The sequence below is a fragment of the Sceloporus occidentalis genome, unplaced genomic scaffold (assembly GCF_023333645.1).
Source record: "Sceloporus occidentalis isolate IW3139 unplaced genomic scaffold, rSceOcc1.0.p SCAF_28, whole genome shotgun sequence".
NCBI classification, from domain to species: domain Eukaryota; kingdom Metazoa; phylum Chordata; class Lepidosauria; order Squamata; family Phrynosomatidae; genus Sceloporus; species Sceloporus occidentalis.
This window is the reverse complement of record NW_028317008.1, coordinates 6,347,543-6,369,807: the sequence shown is the minus strand read 5'-3', so window position 1 is coordinate 6,369,807 and position 22,265 is coordinate 6,347,543. Positions and strand designations below refer to the sequence as shown.

General features: G+C 39.4%; 1 protein-coding gene across 2 annotated transcripts; it reads left to right on the top strand.

Moving 5' to 3' along the window:
* The first annotated feature begins 1,392 nt into the window (after positions 1-1,392).
* Positions 1,393-22,048, top strand: LOC149299748 (DCC-interacting protein 13-beta-like). Of its 2 annotated transcripts, none has more exons than XM_089486096.1 (21): positions 1,393-1,446; positions 6,529-6,627; positions 7,825-7,884; positions 8,493-8,564; positions 9,766-9,853; positions 11,305-11,346; positions 11,496-11,554; positions 12,200-12,346; positions 14,142-14,224; positions 15,507-15,665; positions 16,212-16,400; positions 16,704-16,746; positions 16,865-16,921; positions 17,019-17,107; positions 17,849-18,013; positions 18,711-18,766; positions 19,040-19,214; positions 20,418-20,454; positions 20,867-21,007; positions 21,709-21,756; positions 21,914-22,048. In XM_089486096.1, exons 1-21 carry the CDS (start codon positions 1,393-1,395, stop codon positions 22,046-22,048), a joined length of 1,998 nt encoding a protein of 665 aa, XP_089342222.1. The 2 variants fall into 2 exon arrangements, with proteins under 2 accessions (XP_089342222.1, XP_089342221.1); XM_089486095.1 differs by having other exon boundaries at positions 11,305-11,350; positions 11,482-11,554.
* Positions 22,049-22,265: the final 217 nt, after the last annotated feature.

The following is a 22,265-nucleotide window of genomic DNA, read 5'->3' as shown; positions in this document are numbered from 1 at the left end:
ATAGATTAAAAGGTGCTCCGTGTCTTAAAGATGCTGAACACCTTTTAATGCATCGAAGATGCTGGAGGGAGGCAGCTGAAAGGCTTTACAAGTATAAAGCACCTAAAATTTCCAAGCAAAACGAAATAAAACTTGCGTATACGAGAATATTTGTTTCTTAATATCAAAGGTGTTACGGCTTGTGATCTAAGTTTTACTGCCTGCAGTAGAAAGCATATGAAAGAAGGAACAAAGACATAGAGACCCAGGCAATTGGGTGTGTTCAGACATATTGTATTTGTCTGTCCGACATGTTTTTTAAATAGGGTGAAAACTGATACTACCTCGTACATGGCAATGATGGTTTAACTAAAAATGTGCTGTGGCAAATTTGGTAAAGTAGACGGTATTAATGAGAAAAAGCATTGGAGTGTGTGATGATGAAGTTGAAAAGGCATAGAAGCAAAAATAAATAAGGTGTCAAACTTGGTCCAACCAGACAAAGTCATTTACCTGGTTTAGTGTTTTTTGGAAAGTTGAAACAAAATATCATTAGTTCTCTGCTAGCATTACCTTTTCATCCAATTCCAACATTAAACGTTTAGAGACTGAAACAAGTCAGTTTGTGTCAAAATAAAACATGTAAACGTATTTTTCCTTTAAATGGTTATTATAGTTTAGGTTACATTTACAAAAAAATGCTATTTGGGAGTGACAAAGCAATCTGCAATTACATTACACTCAGTAGCATCTATCCATGTAGTCCATTGAGGATCTTTTTTGTTGCTCCACACAACCCCCAGAGGCATTGAGCTGGGGTAAAAAGAGGGCACAACTTAAGTATGAAATATTTACAAAAGTATAGGCGTCAATTTTATGCAAAAAAAACCCCAAAACCCCAAACCTAATTTCCCTGGTGCTTGCATTGTTATACTTGGGATGAAGTGTAAAAAAGTAATTCTGTGCAACTGTTGAAAAGTGGTGCAATCACCATAGCAACCAATGTAATGGTCCAATCAACTCAAATATTAAATTGGTTGCTATGGTGATTAGATCACATTTCCCAACTTTGCACTAAAGCCACTTTTCTAAACATTCACATCACATTAACGTTCTTTTGTTAGAATCGCCAGTCTCTGACAAGAACAGTCTATGGCACGAGTTTTGGGCCTTGCCCACTAAATAAAGTTATTAATGGCGTGATCTGAGTCCAGGATAAAGCGGATTACGTTTCAGGCGTCCTTATTACTATGTAAATAGTGCGTCCTATACTGTTCTGTGCTCGCTGCTGCCCACTAGCGCCCAGCACTATAATCGCCCATTACAGTGCGTGTCCGTGAGCTGAAGAAGGAGGAGGAGGAGGGGGAGTCGATTGAATCCTAATTATTCAGTACCAACGCTGGAGAGGACAAGATGCCTGCTGTGGATAAACTGCTGTTAGAGGAGGCTTTGCTTGACAGTCCTCAGGTAACATCAGCTACTGCCATGACAGCCCTCCTTGCCGGTGAGGTGTCGGTAGAACAGGCTGCAGCAGGGTGGAGGCTCAGTTGCTTCACGACCTTCCATTTCCTATATACTAAGCTTCTCCTGACTCTGCTTGTGCAGGAGGTCACAGCGTATCGCAGGCAGCTGCCGAGCTCGGGAGGAGCAGCCCCTGCCAGCGAGGGGGTGACAGCAGTCAGCAGGGGCGGAGGCTGCCTGTATGCTCCCCGGCACTGTGTGGGTTAATTTCAGGCTGGCCCGGATTGTTGTTGTTGTTGTTGTTGTTGTTGTCTGGAGTAGGACACACACACACACACACACACACACACCAAAATACAGGGTTTATCCTCTAAAGGGAGATTATGCAGGAGAGCTGTGGTTTTTAACCCCTTCAATTTAACTATTCGTTGTGAAGGGCTGGTACTGGCAGGTTTCTCCAGCAAGAAGTGCTGAGCTGGCCCTGTATAACGCATAATTCAACAAGTCTGGAGATTGAAGGACTCTCACAGATACATTATACAGGGCCAGTCAAGCTCTTCCTGTAGCAGAGGCTTACTGGGATTGATCCTTCATAATGTATAGAGAAGTCAGGAAACCACTACTCTCCTGTCAACTCTCTGTTTAGTGAATAGACCCCTTTCTTTTTCTTCTGATGTTGGTTGTTTTTTGTATTTACCAATTTGGGGGCATTTCAAGACATTTACCAAACTTGTGGTCTCCTTCGCTGTGTACAACAATACTTGATGCCCCAGTAGAGGCAGACTGGTCCCTTAATAATGCATTGGCATGGAATGTCTATGTAACGTGACACCAAGTGACGGGCGTACTGTGCGGCCTGTAGGAGTCCTCTCTATCATGAAGCTTGGTGGTGCTCACAGGATTGTTGTGGGTGGAGGCTGCTGTGTTGTGACTGACTTGCTGGATTGTTATTGCCATTCGGATTATCATTTCCATGTGTTCTGGGTGTCAGCGACTGATATAAACGCTGATTGTTTTTGTTATGTTTAGCATTAGTATTGTACAGCGTGTTGGATGATTAATAAAGAGATTTGTTTGCAAGCACATAGTCTCCCTGGACTTTTACTACAGTGGAGGAGACTGAAGGGAAGAGGGAGTAATGCTTGCTGGAGATACCGTTTAGGAAAAATGTTTAAGCCCCGATGAGGCTGACCCTGATATTTAGAGGGCTTTGGTTGGTGAGCTGGTACGGTTGCCAACTAGGCCCAGACTGGCCATTTGGCACACCTAGTGGGCCGCTGGGCACTGTCGTTACATACCCGATCTGGTGCGCCAGCAGCGCATCATCTGCTGCTGGCCTTAAAGTGCCCGGCCCGCCTTGTTACTCACCAGCCCGGCTCTGGTGCCAACACCTGGCTCTCTCCTCTTTCTGTATGCAGAAGTGGGTTGCCGGAGACATAGTTTGCCTAGGACACCAGAAATGCAATCTTATTCCATCAAGAGGCTAATTGTTTCCATATATATATATATATATATGATTTAGATTTCAGACTTTTTAACTTGAAACAGCTGGGCAGAACATATTCCACCAACTTGATTATGTTGTAGAAACCAGAGAATAAATTAAGTTTTAAAAAAATTGTCCAAAAAGTTGGGTGAGATTGGTAACATTTTCCCGATTTGTTGGGCCTTTTAATAGTATAAGAGGGTACTATAGCTATCATATGCTCTTTGCATATGCATATAACAGCAGTGTTGGCCCTTTAAATTTTCATATTGTCTGTTTTTCTAGATGTGTTCGTCTGAACAAATTTCCCTACGCCTGATATACTCGCCTCCAACACGGGCTTGGGGAATGCTGCCGGCGAGCAATGGGAGTGTTTTCCTGTTACTGATTGGCTGCTTCAAGCAACCAGTCGGTGATAACAATAGTCAGACCACAGAGAAGGAGGGCAACTGATGGAGCAGGGCTGCAACTTGTGTCGGGTCAATGCTTGAATTTTTTTCCCATTTTGGAAGACATATTAAATTACCCACAGGATTTCCATTCTTTTATAGTGTAGGTATACACTATAGTATAGGTGTCCGGGACATTAAACTGTCCCTGATCCAGCGTTATCTGTGCCTGTCTAGTGGGACTGTCTACGTAGACCAGTGCCTCAGTTGGCTATGCTACCTGACATTATCAGTAAAGGATATCTAAATCACTTTGTAGAAATCTAAAATGTATCAGCGCCCCATGATGCCTCAAGCCTTATCACACAATATTGAGAATTGCTACGGCCTAGTGCAAGGGCAAAGTAGAATCTGGGGAAGGAAAGGTACACATAGTTTTGGGTCTAAGAAATGGCTGCTGGTAAGACAAGATGACTAGCTTTATCCAGCCTATGGGGAGGAACGTATGGGGGTTCTGGTAGTGGCCCAGAATGTTCAAATTGGAGCAGCCCGTTGGACAGTTGTCTTGTTTGGTAGGAACGATTTTGAAATAGGTAATGTTTTGAGCTGTAGAGTAGGGTTGATGTAATTCTCTGTAATTCGGCTTTAAACCAGCTTCCCGCAAGACAGAAATACGTGTTTCTAATTCCTACTGAAACTGGTCTGGAGTGGCCCATTCTCAGAATCGGCTGAAACAGGTACGCTGTATGGTAAACATAGAAACGCTGTTGACAAACACTGTCAAGAATACAGAAAGCTTCATTAATTTTGTATAATTAGTCAAGATAAAATAACCCCATGATGGCTTTTGTAATTAAGCGAGATAGTATTCCCTTAGGAGAGAGAGGAGAGGAACTGTTAAGGCTGTTGGGAGGAATATATTTAAACTTTGGAGCTTAAGTTACATATGAAGTTATTGGTCCATAGCTCTATCTATAGAGACGCCACTCAAATCTGAATTAAGGAAATGTATATGTTCTTTTTCCGGGGCTATCTGTATCTAACGTAATCTGCAGATTGTAGCACATTATTTTAAAGCTTGCTTCCAGAGACAGATTTTGAATCTAGACGGCCAAGTTATAGCACATGACTAGCCGCACGCAGAATTACCTACCATGGAGCCAACCCCAAACTTTGCATAACTTGCATGATAAGTATGCATTATTTGCTTGGCACCTGCTGGAGCTCGGATTTAAAATCCAGGTGCTGTTCAACCTAGACAAAACATTAATTGAACTCCGTAGTGTTACGCAAATAGCAGATCGTTAAAGGGGTTTTTCTCAGCCTATTAGTACCCACTTTAGGGTACAGTTACATAGACAATTACTTTAAGCAGCCGATCAGTGGCAAGAATCCTGGTTGAGCCATTGAGCAGGAGGGCATCTGCAAGGCTTTAGCTTCTCCCTCAGGAAAGTTTCACTTTTGAAGAATGCATATTAAAGTACTCACAAAGTACTAAATTATCCCTTTAATAAACAAATACTTCAATTTGGAAATGCGTGTATCTGTGAAAATATAAAGGTAGCATTAAGTTTTAAAAATCTAGAGGACAATGACTTTTGAAAGACTGTGTTAGGAGCCAGAGTGACAAACCCGGGAGCCGTTTAATATTTCTTTAGGAGCCAAGAAGAGAACTAGAATTGTATTTCGAAATAGAAAAGGGCTGGATGGATTAATACATTTTGGGTATTTTTGAGAACAGAAAGTGAATTTCCCCTCCTGGATCGGATGAAAGGAAGGTGGAATTTAGCGCTGTGACAGCTGTGTGAAGTTTGCATTACTTTTAGTGAGTAAAGGATTGGAGGTCAGCGGAGAAGAGTAAGGACTCCTGTTTTGTGGAGATAATGACATAGGGTTGTGTTTATGAGGTCTGTGTTTTATCGGTATGGCGGTGATGCTGATGTCGCACAGACAAGGGAGAGCTCCTGGGAAGTTCCCAGGTACGCTGATGGACCAGGCGGGTTGAACAATTAATTAAAATGTGTTGGTACCAGAGCATCAGATGTGATATTGAGGATATATGCTCAGGTATGGCGACTAGAAATATCAATCTATGATGTTTGGCATAATTATTGTATAACGTCATGGCTCCCAATACCTACTTTTTATTGTTTTCTGGTGTAGATTATTTTTGTTCAAAATGAAATATATTGACATACTTGATTCCTGCTGTTCTCAGTCAATACTTGAAGTTTGTTGTTGCAGTCTCATGTCTGCCTGTCACATTATTGCAACATTTCACTATTCTTGCCATCTTTCCTTTTGAAACGTGGTGCTGTTCCAGTATTTTTTTTCTCAAAAAGGATAATGTGCATAGTGAACTTTTTTATTATTAAAAAAAAAAAAAAAAGGTTACCGTTGAAAATGATCTTGTTTTGATGAGTAATGTTCCTAGTGGTTTTTAATCATGTGATGGGGTCAGCAAATGTTCTATATAATTCCTGCCAAAATACTCAAGTCTGCAAGCGGTTCTGTTTCATATTCTTTAACAAATAAACGTAATCTAAACTGAATGTCCAGTTTAAACAGCAGATATGTTTCATTCTACATCTGCATAGTTTAAAAATAAAACCTTTTGGATTTCTTCATAAAAAATTCATTTTATCTTCCGTCCAGAAGGTTTTGTTCCTTTCTGAGACGCGGCCAGCAATATCTGTGTTTTGGGGCATGAATCACGTGGTGCCTTTGCAGATCCCGACCCAGATGTAAAAATATATTTTAGATTTATCTGTTAATGCTTTTATTGCGAGATGCTTTGTATCCATAATGCATTCAGCAACACCAAAGGCAGTCCACTCGTGGAGTTCAACTAAGGAAAAGTTGACTTATTTGTAACTTTGAATTGTTAAGAGTTACTTTACTTTATCCATGGAACCCGAGACTGGCGGCAGCCTGTGGCAGACCCAGCATTATGTCATAAATGTCACTTTACCTTATTTTCATTCACCTTACGAAGGCTGGCTTTAAGTAGCCAATTGGTGGAAATTTTTTCCTTGTTTTGGAAGATTGCATGCTAATATGCATTCATCTTTAGTGGAAGTGTCATGGGCAGTATACTGTCACTTTAAAAAGGGGAAAATAACGATGCATTTCTTCATAAAACACAGTTTTACCCTGCGGACAAGTTGCTTTTATTGTTTCATTCTTAGCTTCCCTTCTTTATTTTTCCTAAAGACGCGATCCCTTTTGAGCGTTTTTGAAGAGGATGCAGGAACGCTGACTGACTATACAAATCAGCTACTTCAAACAATGCAACGTGTCTATGGAGCGCAAGTAAGAATTCATGAAACTTTATGGGTCATCTACAGGGGCAGGGAGCAAAACTGACGTTTATTCCCTAAAAAAGGAGTCTACAGTTGTAGAATTTACTATGCATTATAAAGGGTCAAACTTGCAAAGCTCTTTGCTAGAAGGATGAGCTGGGAAATATGCAATACAGTGAACAAACCACATCGTACTTACATCATATCATGGGCAACAACCTATGCTACAGCTCTAAGCTTTTATTTATTTCATCGTTTTAATACATGTCAAAATTCAATATGAAATATTGTCACAGGCAGTTAGCATGCATGTAAGGGGCACACTTTTGGTGTAGCAACCTATTTAAAACCTGTTGTTAAAGGGCCGGAGGGGGTTCCCCAATCTAGTTACTAGACCTCTATTTCGGTGTCCATGCGAAGTATGATTTTCAGAATGAAAACGTTATTTTATTAGTTGCTTTCCATGTGTAAAATGCAAGCAGACAATAGAATGTATGCAAATATTGTTAGAATGATTACTGGGCAAACCCTTTGGACCTACTTGGCCTTCACGCTTTTAGTTTATCTGTGTGTTAGATCAATGTAAGCAATGCCGTTTATATCTGGGGTTAGGATTATTGTTAAGAGTTTTGGGAATGCATTTTTTTAACATGGCTCGCCTGTCACTTTTATGCCAGTAAGCTGTTATGTCATTCTCCGCTTTCACACCATGCATTTTCCTTTTCTCACACCCAATACTTGTATTCAGATGTTCTAATTTCTTTTCACAGCTATCTTTGCATTGCTTGCTCCTGTTGATATATATTTTTTACTGCAATTATGACTTTTATTACAGTGTTCTAGTATCTCCACAGAGATAGGCGAAAGCAGATGACCCTTTCTATTCCCTCTTTTCGACTAAGCGCTCTTGTACTCTTTGTTTCTTTGCTTATTTTTCTAATTCTGTTTGATAATTTTTGGACCCATCCCTCCTGGCTCCTAAAATGTTCTGTCTGGCTTCTTCATTTTGTAGAATTCTCTATACATGCTTCATATAGTTTTTTTTCTGTACTCTTCTGCATCTGATGGTATGGTCCAGCAGCAGTCTGAGTGTACATATTTAATTACGGTTCTGATTTTACATGTGCTTTCATTACAGTTTAGCAATGCAATCAATATTACCTGACAGATGAAAATTGACCTTTCTTCTTTGCTTCTCTTTCTAAAGAATGAGATGTGTTTGGCAACTCAGCAGCTCTCCAGCCAACTCCTTGCATATGAGAAACAGGTACCTGCACATTCCACAAACATAATTCACGTATGATGCCTAAAGGAATTATTTATTTATTACTTGAAACCGGTGTGTGTGTGTGTGTGTGTGTATATATGTATGTATGTGTATATGTATATATATATATGTATATATATATATAATATATAATATATATATATATATATGTGTGTGTGTGTGTGTATATATCTATCACTCGCTCCTGCTCATGCCAAGACCCATCCACAAATATAGAAATCAAAACAAAATAAAATCACCAATAAGCTACTTAAAGTTATCTAAACCGGGTGCCGAGACTCTGCATCCATTAAACATTGAAAACACATAGGCAGTATTTATTAATTTTAATCAGATTTTACATTTATACCATACTTTCTGATGATGATTGTCGATACTTTTATAGTTAAGTCATCTTCACAGGGCACAGAAACGTAAAGCTACACTGACTGTGGTCTAGAAGTACAGTACACCAAAAAGGAAAGAAATCCATGTTAACTACTATGAATTAAGACTAAGGCTAACTAGTTTAACAGGTTTTTCTTTGATCGTATTTATCTCATGAACAAAAAGATGTAACTCTTTTCTTTCCACACTCTGAATTCTAGAATTTTGCTCTTGGGAAAGGAGACGAAGAAGTAATCTCTACACTACAATATTTTGCTAAAGTAATAGATGAGGTTGGTACATTGACAAATCTTCCATTGTTTTAGTATGAAATTTCTTATCTCTTGTGTCAGTATACATTTTTGTATATATGTTTATGTTAATACTGTGGAATATAAGTGGTTAAGTAACTTTATTATTCAAGCAAACCAAGATCATAAAGTTGGCTTCTATTGCAAAACAGAATATTGTCCCATCTGCCTCTACACCATCCTATAAAATCTGACCCTTTACATTGTTATATTGGTGCAACAAAATGATGTCATATCCTAACACTTTGGTGACTGCAGCCAAATTCTAGAGGTCTATGCCAGAGAAGCAAAAGCTGAAATGGATATTGTCCAGGGGTAGGCACCTACCTTAGTCATGGTGGACATTTAGTGGTGTCTGTGGTGGACAATTTAATGATGTACTACGACCTTCACAACCCTTGCCACGGACACTGGTGTCCTTGTACGGACACTTTGCCTATCCCTGAGATTTTTCGTTCAATACTATGTAGCTTGCTGTGTAGCTTTGCTGAAAGAAATCGTTAGTATAATTTCAGGTCACCTTGTTTCCTCAGATTTTATTTTATGTAAACTCCAATCGTTTCCTATCTATTACTGTTTCCCTCACCTCTGCATGAAGTAGAAATCTGAGTTTACGCACTCAATAAAAAGGCTACAAAAATACTTGAAACAAGCAGATTAGAGTTAAAGCAATTTTCAATGCATTATTTTTTATTTTTTTTTAAACATATGATTAATAACCAGAACTAACTGTACAGTCTCCATGGTGAGTAGAATCCATGCATTATTTATAAGGATTCTGCAAAGTTTTAAAAATGGTCTTATCACCATAGTAACCAAAGAACATTTTCTGCTGAACATACCGTTAGCTGCTAGGGTGATAAGACCACCTATAAATCTTTTTAAATGTATTTCTTATATATATATATATATATATATATAATGTGTGTGTGTATATATATATATTATAGGCACCTGACCATCACACGTATAAGAGCTTGTTCCAAAACCATGGGCATTAATATGGAGCTATAACAGCCTCCATTCTTCTCATTGGTAAATTATGCAAATAATGTTAATCACAGATTGCCGTTAGCCAGTCTATTCTCCAATGGATGTGCCGCTGTATTTTGCACATTCACACTAGGAAATGTAACACTGTTGTCAGAGGTTAACATAAAAGTATTTTTCATTGTCTTTGCAGCTTAATATACTCCATACAGAACTTGCAAAGCAGCTTGCCGATACAATGGTACTGCCCTTAATACAGTTCCGTGAAAAAGACCTGACTGGTAAAGTGACCTATATAATGCTTTACTATCTTAAAAAAACACCCTTTGTGTCATATTTAAATAGCTTAGAGGCTGATGACATGACTCAGTCATATAGCTAGCTATGAATCAGAGTACATGGCCATGAACTGGAATATATATTACTGCCGTCTCAGCATGTGCTTCATACTCCATGCTTTTAAGGGTTTAAGGTTAAAGGTGAGTGCTTTAATAGCCCCGGTAACTCCTACCTTCCCTCACCAACTCCGAGGGGAGATATGATTAAATTATTTAAATACTTAAATAAAGTTCACAAAGTACCGGAGGAATGTTTATTTTAAGGGAGCAGACTTATTTGCTGTCAGGTTCTGTGTTTCCATGTTACATTTGATCTGCCTATATTGACCAAGTTCTGTCCACTTTCCCCTGTTACTTGCCCAAGTAAAGCCAATGCTTCTATAAAACATTTTTTTTATTATTATTAAACAGCAACAAGTGTCTATTGTAAAGGGATTTGACTGAAGCATTTGCTGGTGAGTTGTGTTTCCCCTGAGACACAGATCTCTTTTTCCATGAGATCAACCGCTTCACGACCTGAGGGCTTACTATTAAGTCATATTAAAAAAAATAATAAAAGGGCCTGGATGGCCAAGTACATAATAGTACGTCCTATGTTTTTTGCACCGGCAGGGACGTTTCTCTGCCAATACACATGCGATCAGCCTGGGGTTTGATTTAACTGAGAAGGTCCGAGCAGAAGTCTTGGCATTCTCTGCTGGAAACAATATTAAATGTAAAAAGTTTATCAGAGGATCTTTCCGGATCCACCTGAAAGTTCTGATGAACATGTGATCAGCAGCAATGGCGATCAAAGTGAAAAGAGGTCCAAAAATATTTGAAACAATAAAAAAAATTGAGAAATAACTAAACAAAATGAAATAAAATGTAAAAAAATAATTGTCTCCAGTGATGTCACCATGACATCATAATGGGTACCCCATCCAGTTCCAAGAGAGATCTCTGAGGTCCAAAAAAAGTGTAAAAAACTAAATAATAAAAAATTGAGATTTCAAAAATGTAAAAAGGTGCCCAAACATCTGCCTGCCCCTCCCCTGCAACTATTAATATACATTAAACCCCCTTTTCCTGCCACAATCCAAACTTCAAAAATAAGAAAAGAAATTGTAGAATCTAAAGGAGCCCTGGTCAATTGGGGGTGGGGGGGTATTTATACAACATGTGAAACAAATGCACTGGCGGCTAAGCAAAATATACAGTTAATAAATATATTCAATTAATAAATCTAGTCATGCTAAAACAGTTTTTCTCTTAGATTACTTTATAAGGACACACTTTTATGTTTTATTTGTTGCAAATAGATGATCGGTATAATTTCTGCAACGTGTGTTTCTTAGGAGATGGCTGTGTATTTTTTTTTTGTCTTAATTTATAATTTTTTGTTTATTTTGCAGAAGTAAGCACATTAAAAGATCTTTTTCTTCTTGCTAGCAATGGTATGTTTTATTTTGTATACAAAATGAATTCACTGATTCATCTTTACTAACCTTTTTTAATAACCCATCTGTGATTTTTGCTGTACTGTAATCCACAGTCAAAACATTAACACAATTTTGAAAAATCAACATTTCTTCATTATTTTTAGAGCATGATTTGTCCATGGCAAAATACAGCAGGCTGCCAAAAAAGAGGGAGAATGAAAAGGTATGGATATTGCTGCATCATTAATTTGGCCCATTGCAATCTTTTTGGAGGCACACTGTTAACTAATACATTAACCCCTTGATGACAAACCCCATACATGTATGGGTTTTGGGACCGCCCATTGTCCCAAACATTGTTAACAGAAAACAAAAGACAGACATGTTATTTTCATGATTCCATCTGTTCGTTTTTTTCTAGTTGAATTATTAGTGCTATGTTTTCTAACATTATTGGAAACAATGAGTGTTGCAGAATACTCACACATTCCTATGTTGCAATTGATATAAATCTAATATTTCCTCATTGAATAATGGATGCAGGTAGAGTAATCTTATATAGTAAGCTTCTCTTGCAATAGCTTTTTGCCCAGTTGGAAGTTCTCTTGATGTCTGCCATACCAATTCCTGGTCGGTGTGAAAAAATCATTCAGGATATGAAGTAGGGAGAGAACTACTTTATCCCCTTCCTAGAGAATATATAATTACTCCGAAAGTCTGTCAATGAGCTGCCAAAGTCTGATTGTCAGGAGCAACGCCAGCTAGTTAATGAAACCTTCCTCTGCTACAGTGTTTTTATGTATTTCTTAAAATATTTTATATTTGAATTGCATATCAGTTATCCATTGGTATGATGTTTCTGTTCCAGCTAAAGGCTGAAGTTGCAAAAGAAGTGGCCAGTGCAAGAAGAAAGCAGCACCTGTCATCCCTGCAGTACTACTGTGCCTTAAATGCTCTTCAGTACAGGAAGAGGACAGCCATGCTGGATCCCATCCTTGGATATACACAAGGGCAGGTAGGCCTTCCTCTCTCAAGAGTTCCTCTATTATTTATGCCACACGCTTAAATGCTTGCTTACAACTAAATATTTTTTATGCATCAAAGACCATAGGTCACACTTAGCTGCTGCTGTATTGCAACATATTGCTGGTGGGTTTGTTGGAGACAGCCTCCTATTCCGACTTCTACATTGTGAATTGAACTTCCCTCCAGGGGCGTAACTAGAAACCTCAGGGCCCCGCTGCGAGAATCTGTTAAGAGCCCCCCTCAACCCATCTATCCCTTTCTCACTATCTACCCTCTCCCTCCCTACCCCCTCTTCACACGATCTACCCTCTCCCTCCCTACCCCCCCTTCTCACGATCTACCCTCTCCCTCCCTACCCCCCTTTGTAGGTCACTTACCGTCAACTCCTGTGTTGGGAATGTGAGGCGTTTGTCTCGGGTGCCGGCGCTTATGATGTGAAGCGCCGGCACCTGAGACAAACGCCTCAAGCTCCCAACACTGCACTCTGGGCAGCGCTGAGGCAGGCGGCGGCGGCGGCAGCAGCAGCAGTAGCAGCGGCAGCGGCGGGGAGCAGAGGAGTCCTGGATTTCTGTCAGTCAGGGGGGCCCAAGAGGCGACCCCTGCGACCCCGGTAGTTCCGCCACTGCTTCCCTCTAATTTCAGTAGGGACGCAGGCAGTGAGAACTCAGATAAGGTTTTGTACCAACAAGTCGCATCTCAGTTTGGCCAAACTTGAACAGTTGTAGACAGGCCCGGATCGGGCACACCGGGCATTTTCCGGGCACACGGCTTAAATTAAAACATCGGGGGGTTTTTTTTTGTTTACTTTATTTAACATCCTTCATGTTAAATAAAGTTTGTTTAACTTTATTTAACATGGAGGATGTTTAATAAAGTAAAAAACCCCGATGTTTTTAATTTAAGCCCTGTGCGGCCGCGCACCCCTAAGGCCGGCCCTGGTGCTGGCTGCCCGGCCTCCTAGAGTGGCGGACCCGGTCGCAGTTGCTGCTTAGTCCGGCAACAAGGTAAGTAGGGTAAGAGAGGGGGGTACAGTGAGAGGGGGGAGAGGGGTTAGATAGAAAGGGGGAGATAGAGGGGGAAGGGGGTACATAGTGATAAGGGAGGAACATAGTTAGAAGGGGCAGATAAGAAGGGGATGGGGAGAGGGGGTAGTGTGAATGCGTACAAGAATGAATGAGTAAATGTGTGGATGAATTGTGTGAATGCGTATGAGAATTAATGAATTCATGTGTGGATAAATTGCTTGAATGATTTGTGAGACTGCATTAATGAATATGTGTTATTGATTTGTGTGAATGAGTGAGTAAGTGTTTGTGTCTATCATGAATGTTTAAGTGATTTGGGGAAATGCAAAGATGGTACATGAAGGGTGGGCTTTAAAAATAAATAAATAAAAATGGGCTGCTCAGTCTTAAATGCCCGGGCCTATTTTTTGTCCCAGTCCGGGCCTGGTTGTAGAGGAAATTCAAGCTATTTCACTTGTTACTAATCAGTACTCAGAACTTAGCAGGGCAATGAGCTTCATTGTGTGTAATGAACAGGCCCACTAGCAGCTGAACTCTTGGCGTTACATGTAAATGTGTCAAGTTGATACAAAAGGTAGGTGCTTTAAACAGTTGATTAAACATCCAAACAATCAATACTTTAGGCACAAGATACAATACCATCATTATGCCTATAAGTGAAATCATAACCACCTGATTTACTCATCAGAGAGTTTTGATAATTGGAACAAAAATATGGATTTCTGATATGAATGTCTGTCTATTGTCATTTCTCCACAGATTTCATTTTTAAAGAAGGGCTCAGAAATGTTTTCCAGGAAAATGGATGGGTTTCTTTCTTCAGTATCAAGTATGATTCAACGGTACAGTATGCAAAAATATAATAATCTGGTGCGTGTGTATATAGTATACAGGGGCAGCATTAGAGGGTTACAGCTAGTACAGATATATGCGGACCAGCCACAGTGGTGCGCTCCCCCACATCCCTATACCTATGCATTATTTTTAAGGGAGGAACTTTTAACATATGAGATGTATGTCCTCAGCATGGTGGCCCGTGGAGAAAAAATGGGAAGCTTTTTAACATGGAGAGCACTTTAAGGATTACTGTAATGGTCTCTGACAGCTAAGAACACAAACCCTTAGTTTTTACTGAGCCTGAAGGTTTTGGATGATAGCAGTACACAGGGCCGGCCCAAGGCAAAATGCCGCCTGGGGCGAATTTTAAAATGCCGCCCCCCCTTATCTACCCTTCCTCTCCCTCCGTCCCTCCGCCCCCCCCCCCCTTGTACTTACCTTTCAGCAGTCCTGCGGCGAGTCTCCCTGTTCGTTCTCGGTGCCGGCTTGTAATGCTGAGCGCCGAAAAAAAAGGGCTTGGGGTTGCCCCACTCGGCTCCATTGTCGGGCCGGCCCTGGCAGTACATGGTCTTTACGCTGTACTTTTATACATGCTACATGAGTGCTCATTAGGACTGCATCCTATAGTTGCTTCAGATTGGCCAGTGCTCAGTTTGGCTGTCTGAAGCCCACCCATGTCCTGCAGTTGGATTTGAGAAATGAGTGGCCGCTGAATTAGGTAGATTATTATTATTCTGTGTAAGTATCTGTTTATAGATGTATAATGCATAGCAAAGAATGAAGGGCCAGCATCAAGCACAGTGAGACATTTAGACATTATTCTTTGGAAACACTCTGCTTACAATGACAGATCCCACCAATATGCCCTTGGCTGACAGTGGGATGGGTCTGCTTGTGCAGTTTTTGAGCAGTGTATCAATAAATTGGCTATGCTGTGGATTTCCGACGTGTAGTTATTAGCTTCTGCTTGTTTATCAGGGGTCATTGTATTATTTTAAAATAGTTTACCTGTTTATTTTTCTCTGCTTTGTCTCTAACACCACACAAGTATATCTTCTTATTTTGATATTTGCAATCTTTGAATAGCCTCGGGATATTACTGGGCTACAACAATGGGGGCTCCTCCTCTGGTGGTTGTATCAAATTGTATTATTGGCCATTACATTGCATATTCACATGCTTCCGTGGAATGAAGTTGCTTAAAACAACATCATGGATTTATTACTATATGAGTCAATGACATAGTGCTAGAATGTCCCATGACGTAGGATGTTACTTGTCTTGTAGGGTACATGGAGAACTGGACACAGAAGCAGACACCATGAGAATAACTCAGCAAGAGCTGCTATCTGGTAGTGATTTAATTTACACTCCGGATTATGATGTTAACAGTCCTGTTATCAACAGAAACCTCATACAAAAGGCTGGATATCTCAATATGAGGAGGTGAGCTAGACACATCACTGCTGGGGCAAAACATGCTAATAATTGAATAATGTCAGAGTGTTCACCCTAATATAATGTTCAGTGTCATTTTAATGCTCTCCTGTTCTCACAGGGGGACCAAAGGTCAGCTTCAGATCAGTGCATTCACACGTATGATAGTGTAAACATCATATTCATATTCCATGTGCAGAGTAAATGTGCTATAGCACAGCACGGGCGTGATTAGTTAATAATGTGGGACATGCACTGTTTCCATGCCATCAACTGCCTTGGTTATTATTTCTAGAATTTTGACACTTGCTGTTATTTTCATAAAAGTAGCACGCAAGCCTATACTTTTCATAGCCATATATATATATATAATTTGCAATACTTAAATTACACATCATTTAATTATTTAAATGTTTTAATAGGATTGTGTTTTATTGAAATTAAATAGCTTAAATAAAAAAGAAAAAGCTCTGTATTTTTATCCGCCTAACTTACTATCAAATCTGTTGGAATGGCTAGAAATTTGAACGTTACTAATATTTTTGCTCCGTTCAGTAAAACGGGACTGGTGACTACATCGTGGGAAAGATTGTATTTCTTCACTCAAGGTGGCAACTTAATGTGTCAGCATAGAGGAGAAGTAGCTGGAGGTTTGATTCAAGACCTGGACAATTGCTCAGTCATGGCCGTGGATTGTGAGGACAGAAGATACTGCTTTCAGATCACCGCTCCCAACGGCAAATCGTAAGAGCTGAAGGTGTTGGGTTTCCCGTCATGTGGAAACATTCGGCTCTACACACTTGCTTTATATGTTTGTTTTGCCGTGTGTTTGACAAGCCTAGCTGATGTTTTAAGTGCGTGCAGTTGTTGACATTTAAGGAGTTTTTTGGTTTGCGGAAGCTCTTTTTTTTCTGCTTTGCAGCATTAGATGGCTGTACCTAACTAACCAAACAGTGCCAGAGGATTATATTCTACGAGGAATGGGGCTCTCCTTTTGTGGCTGTGTAATAAGTGTTTATTTTATTTTTTTTATACCTTTTTTATTAGGAGTCTCATCCTTCAGGCTGAAGGTAAAAGAGAGTATGAAGAGGTAAAATAATCACTAATTCATTTTGTTCAGCACAACAAAATTTATTATAATGTGATCTAACATGTGCTTGGAACAATGTCCACTTGACACTTAAATTCACCTATTTTTTCATTTCTAGTGGATTTCTGCTATCAACAATATTTCCAGACAGATTTATTTAACAGATAATCCTGAGGTATTGTGTTTGATATATATTTTTAAGTCCATGGATCATTAACTTCTGGCTTCAGTTTTTTGTTCCACTTCTTAATTTTGACCCTGTTTTGTCATAGGCGGTGGCTATCAAATTAAACCAGACGGCAATAGAGGCGGTGACTCCAATCACTAGCTTTGATAAAAGAGTTGAAAATCCACATGCCAGGTAGGTACCCAGTGCTGGGGATCTGAAGGAATACCCAAGAGTATTCCAGAGGTGTGCAGCATCATGTACCAAAATGTATTTTATTAGAGGCATCTCTGGATATATGCACTAAACTCTTGGGTTTGCATAGGATCATTTCTTTCTGATGACACGTAGCACAGCAAAAATAAAATACAGATTAGTATTGAAGCTGCATGTTCACTTGTAAGAAAGTTACCTTTTGCATCTTACAAGATGCTACTTCTTGCTTTTTCAGGAAGGGGCATTGTTGGCCCAGCATAATGGATAGCTGCTTGCCTTCTCACTTGTTAAACTTAAACAGACATTTGTAAGAGAGATGTTCACTATTGTTGGTCCCTGAAAACACAAAGTGCAGTCAGGGAGCTGAAGTATTCCCTGTAATTCATCTGCAATCTCCTGGTTTAGTGAACAAAGCCCAGGATCTTCCTTTATAGATTTGGTAGGCCTGGTGCATATACATTCATATTAAAATACATGATTGTGCTTTATACCCATTATACCCCATACCCATTATAGTGTGGTTATGGAAAGTGTTAATCAGGTCACATTGCAAAGGTTATTCAATGGACACATGTTTGCATAGCCGATGCAGTCTGGCACCAGTACCTCTACCTGCAAACAGAATAAACCTCATCACCTGATTAAAAATCTGCATGAGCACAGCGCAGGGAAACCATCTCCTTGTGTTTGATTTTTTTTTTATGTACTTGATGTGTATAGTGAGACTGTGAAGCAGACAGTAGTACATACTGAGAGCCGACGCCAGCCAGCAGAGGTGCGTCTCCAAGACTCTGAGCCAGAACTGTTAATAGCTCCAGGGACACCTATTCAATTTGACATTGTTCTGCCAGCCACTGAATTCCAGGACCAGAACAGGAGCGGCAGGTAAAGTAAGGTCTGGGTGTTCTACAGGAAATGAGTGTTGTGAGAAGTATTTCCTGTGAGCGAATGCTTTATGGACATACATTATTTCTTCATCTTTTCCATTTCTCTGAAGACCACTGCTGCATAGTTCACCACTACTTTACTGGTACACATGCAGGCCCGCTGGGGGAAACACACAGTTGCCCGGTACACTCTTTTGCAGTGTGGGTCGGCCACACAAGTGACGACAAAGATACATGGGAAGCACCATTGGAAAAATGTCCTTTAGGCATTTGCCTGGTATATACCCAATGGTCAATCTGGGACTGTCAGCAGTCCATCCAGTGCATTTGATCCATGTAGATGAAAATGTGCATTGTGTCTGGGTGTTTTGGAGGACCACTTGGTTACAGCGTTGGTATATTCTGTGTCCTATGGATTCAGGGATTCAGGATCACTACACTAAGAAAACTTTCAGCCACTGCAGCGAGGGTGACATTGTATGTAATTGTAAGCTTACGAGCAGGGCCCTCTCCACCTAATGTATCGGTTGGTCTTAGTCTATCAATTCAAGTCTTGTCATACCCCTTGAATAAATGTATTGTAAGAAGCACTGCGTACGTTGTTGGCGCTATGTAAATAAAAGAAAAATAATAATAATAACTCTCGGCGTGTGTAGGTAGGTATATAATGCCTGTGTTTTATTACCAATTCTCAGGCGCACAAATCCGTTTGGAGAATCTGAAGATAAAAATGAAAAGTCTCCTGAGGAAGGTAAATTCCTGCAGAAAAATCCAGTACGTTATGAGTCATGTTACTGTGTATTTTTATTAATGACACACCTGTTCCTTCAATTTTTTTTTTACGCATGAATGAGTAATGAATTACCCCTTCCATTTTATTTTAAATATATTGCTGTGGTGTAAAAGCAGAGTAAAGTGTGACTTAATTCAGTAAAAGTTATTTTAAAAAATAATAAATAGCTTATTCAGTTTTTCACTGCTGCAATTTCAACTTTACATTTTCTTTTTTCTTTTTTTTTTTTAGGGTCACTTTTACAGCAGATGTTTGTAGTACGCTTCTTAGGATCAATGGCGGTAAAGTCAGACCATAGCAACAAAGTTATATTTGAAGCCATGAGACAAGTCTTGGCTGCACGAGCCATTCATAATATTTTCCGGATGACAGAATCCCACTTGATGGTGACCAGTAAAAGCATCAAGTGTGTTACTTTCAGGCTTCTTACTCCTAATGCTTATACTGATGTATAAAAAAAAAAATACAGTGATTTACCTATAATGTAATGATTCTCTTATGTTTAAAATCTACTCTGCATGTGATCGATGTTTATGTGAAGCTGCTAAAGCAAATTGTATTCTTCTGAAGAGCATTAACTTTAGATAGTTCTCTTGGTTGCGTATATATAAACTACACCATATGGTCAAATGAATTGGGACTTTCATGACATTGCATTTTAAATACATAGACATTAATATATAGTCCGTCTCCCCCCCCCCCCCCTTGCAGCTATAATAGTTTCCACTCTTCTGGGAAGGCTTTCCACAATATTTTGGAGAGTTTCTGTGAGGAATTCTGCCCATTTATCCAGTAGAGCATTTGTGAGATCAGGCACTGATGTTGTACAAGAAGGCCTGGTTTGTAATCTCTGTTCCAGTTGATGTTGTTGAGGTCAATGCTTTGTGTTTTTCCACACCAAACTCAACCAACCATGTCTTAATGGACTTTACTTTGTGCACTGGAGCACAGTCATGCTGGAATAGAAAAAGGCTTTCCCCAAACTGTTCCCACAAAGTTGGGAGCATAGCATTGTCCAAAATGTCTTGATATGCTGAAGGAGACATACCAAGACATTTTGGTCAATATTATGCTCCCAACTTTGTCCATATAGCATTTCTTAATCTAAACTTCAGACAATCCAACACTTGTACTGTTCTGGGTGTCTTTAAAAATGAAATTTCTTGTTCTTGCTCTGTGCCTGTGGAACAAAGAAAGGATGTTGACTTTTTAAGTGTCCATCCGGGTCCATCCTAAGGTTTCTTGCGTTCTAGTCGAACTATGTCTCTAAAGACTTCTCCTGCATGCGCTTGTTTGCCAATAGAAAAGTACCTTACTGCTCTTTACCGGCTCAGGGCCCTAGTTTGCCTATATTGTAGGGGTGGCCCTGGTCTTTTTCATCAAAACATCTGCATGAGATTAACAGTCACATAATAAATATATTTTGTAGATTAATGTTTTTCATCTTTTAGAAGCATGTGGAACAATGTGTTTGTCTATGATGACCCAGAGCAAATTGTCCTGTTTTATATGTTGTTAATATAACTACAACCTGTGAAAAAAGGGGCCCTTATGTTTTTAAATTTTAATATGTTACTTGAAATATTAACAAAAATGCTTTTTTTTGCAGATTAATAGATCCACAAACACAAGTCACAAGAATAAGTGTGAGTAGACCTGTAGTCAGTATGTGTGTTTTGATACTTGACACTATGATTATTATTCTTCTCATAAAAATATTGACATCTCCAACTTTTTGGGACCTTGCAAAGTATTTCCGTGCTGCATCTATGTGTAACGTTTTTATAGAGGACCAACACATTCTGTAGCACAATTAGCAACAATGTAAATATTGACAATTATACAATGTTGACAACATGTTAAAACACGGGGGAGGAGGAGAAGAGGGCTGTGTTTATAATCTACAATATTCTCATTTTTATTCTCGTATAATGTGACTATAGTTTGTTAAATGTCCCCTGATCCTGCTTTTTCTGTAGTTTAAATGTGTTGCGCTGATTGCCTGTAAATGTGTTATATATATATATATATATATATATCTTTTTTTTTTTTTTGCAGTTTGACCTTGAAAATATAACCCAATTTGGGGCACATCAAGAGAATAAAAGGCTGGTTGGTTTTGTTGTCTCAATTCCAGAAACTTCTGGAGAAGAATCTCTGAGCTCATATATTCTGGAAAGCAACACAGAGGGTGAAAAGGTCTGATTTATTTTACTATGATAATTTAGTTATAAGATGAATGCTTACATTTGCATTTGTAACTGTCTGTCTTTAATATGATCCAGTAGGTTTCAGTCTAAGTAAGGGCTGCATTTAATCCTCAGGTGCCCTAGGAAGCAGGACCACTGGGACGCTTAACTTTATGCAGAAGGGCCTAAGTAAAATAAGGGTGAAGCATGATGAGATATGGATAGAAAATGGGCAGGCGTAGTGAAAAAAGGCAGAGCCTAGATGTGTGCAGATGCATCTATTTGAAGTACCTTTTCTTTTAACAGGTCACCTCCTAAAATAAGGTATCCTAGGCACCTGCCTGGTGAGAAATCTAAACCTACCTACAACTCGGTGCTTGTGTATGCATCACTAACACAAGTACATTTTAATCATATCCATGTGAATTGGTTAGGTATTTAAAGGGGAAGTTTAGTGTCCCTGGCAGCCTCACCAGAGACAAATTCATATTAAAGTACTTTGCCTAGCCAGTGCTGGAGCAGACAGACGGAAAGTATCGCACGCCACGAGATGCATATGCAAGCGGGACACCCCAGAAAAGTGCATGAAACATTAAAGTGTATGTGGTAGCTGGAGTATTTTTTGGAAAGGAAATACCGTGTTTAAATGTAAGCTACGATGATTTCTAATGTGCTTTTCGGGGTTTTTTTACATTTTTTTTTTTTTTACAGATTTGCTATGCAATTAGCTTGGGGAAAGAAATCATTGCCGCTCAAAAGGCAAGTACTCAATGCCTTTGTGGAATGTGGTCTGTGGACATTTTTAGTAAACAAATGGTTAAATAACCCGTTTGTGTTCTTTTAGATCTTAGCATTTATTTGAATAAAGTATAGCAGATGAGCCTGACTATATATAAAATGTTACTCTTGATTATAGGATCCAGAAGCCCTGGCGCAGCTCATGTCATCGGTCCCGTTATCGAACGATGGGAAGTTTGTCCTCTTAAGTGACCAGCCTGAGGAAAAGAACAGGAGTTTGGATGATGAAGAAGGACTTGAGTCAGAAGCATAGCCCAGCTGTTTTACATCTCAACTCGTTTTTCTTCTAAAACATTCCCGCATTACTTTGACATTTCCTACTATATGTTTTCACAGAGACTAATGTGAGAAGGGGTTGACCCTCTTATTAGCCTAATAGTAAATAGGTTTGGTATGATAATAATTTCTCTTTTTTTTTTTTTTTAGATTGCACTTTGGAAACCATACCCAACTAAAATTGTCTTATTTTA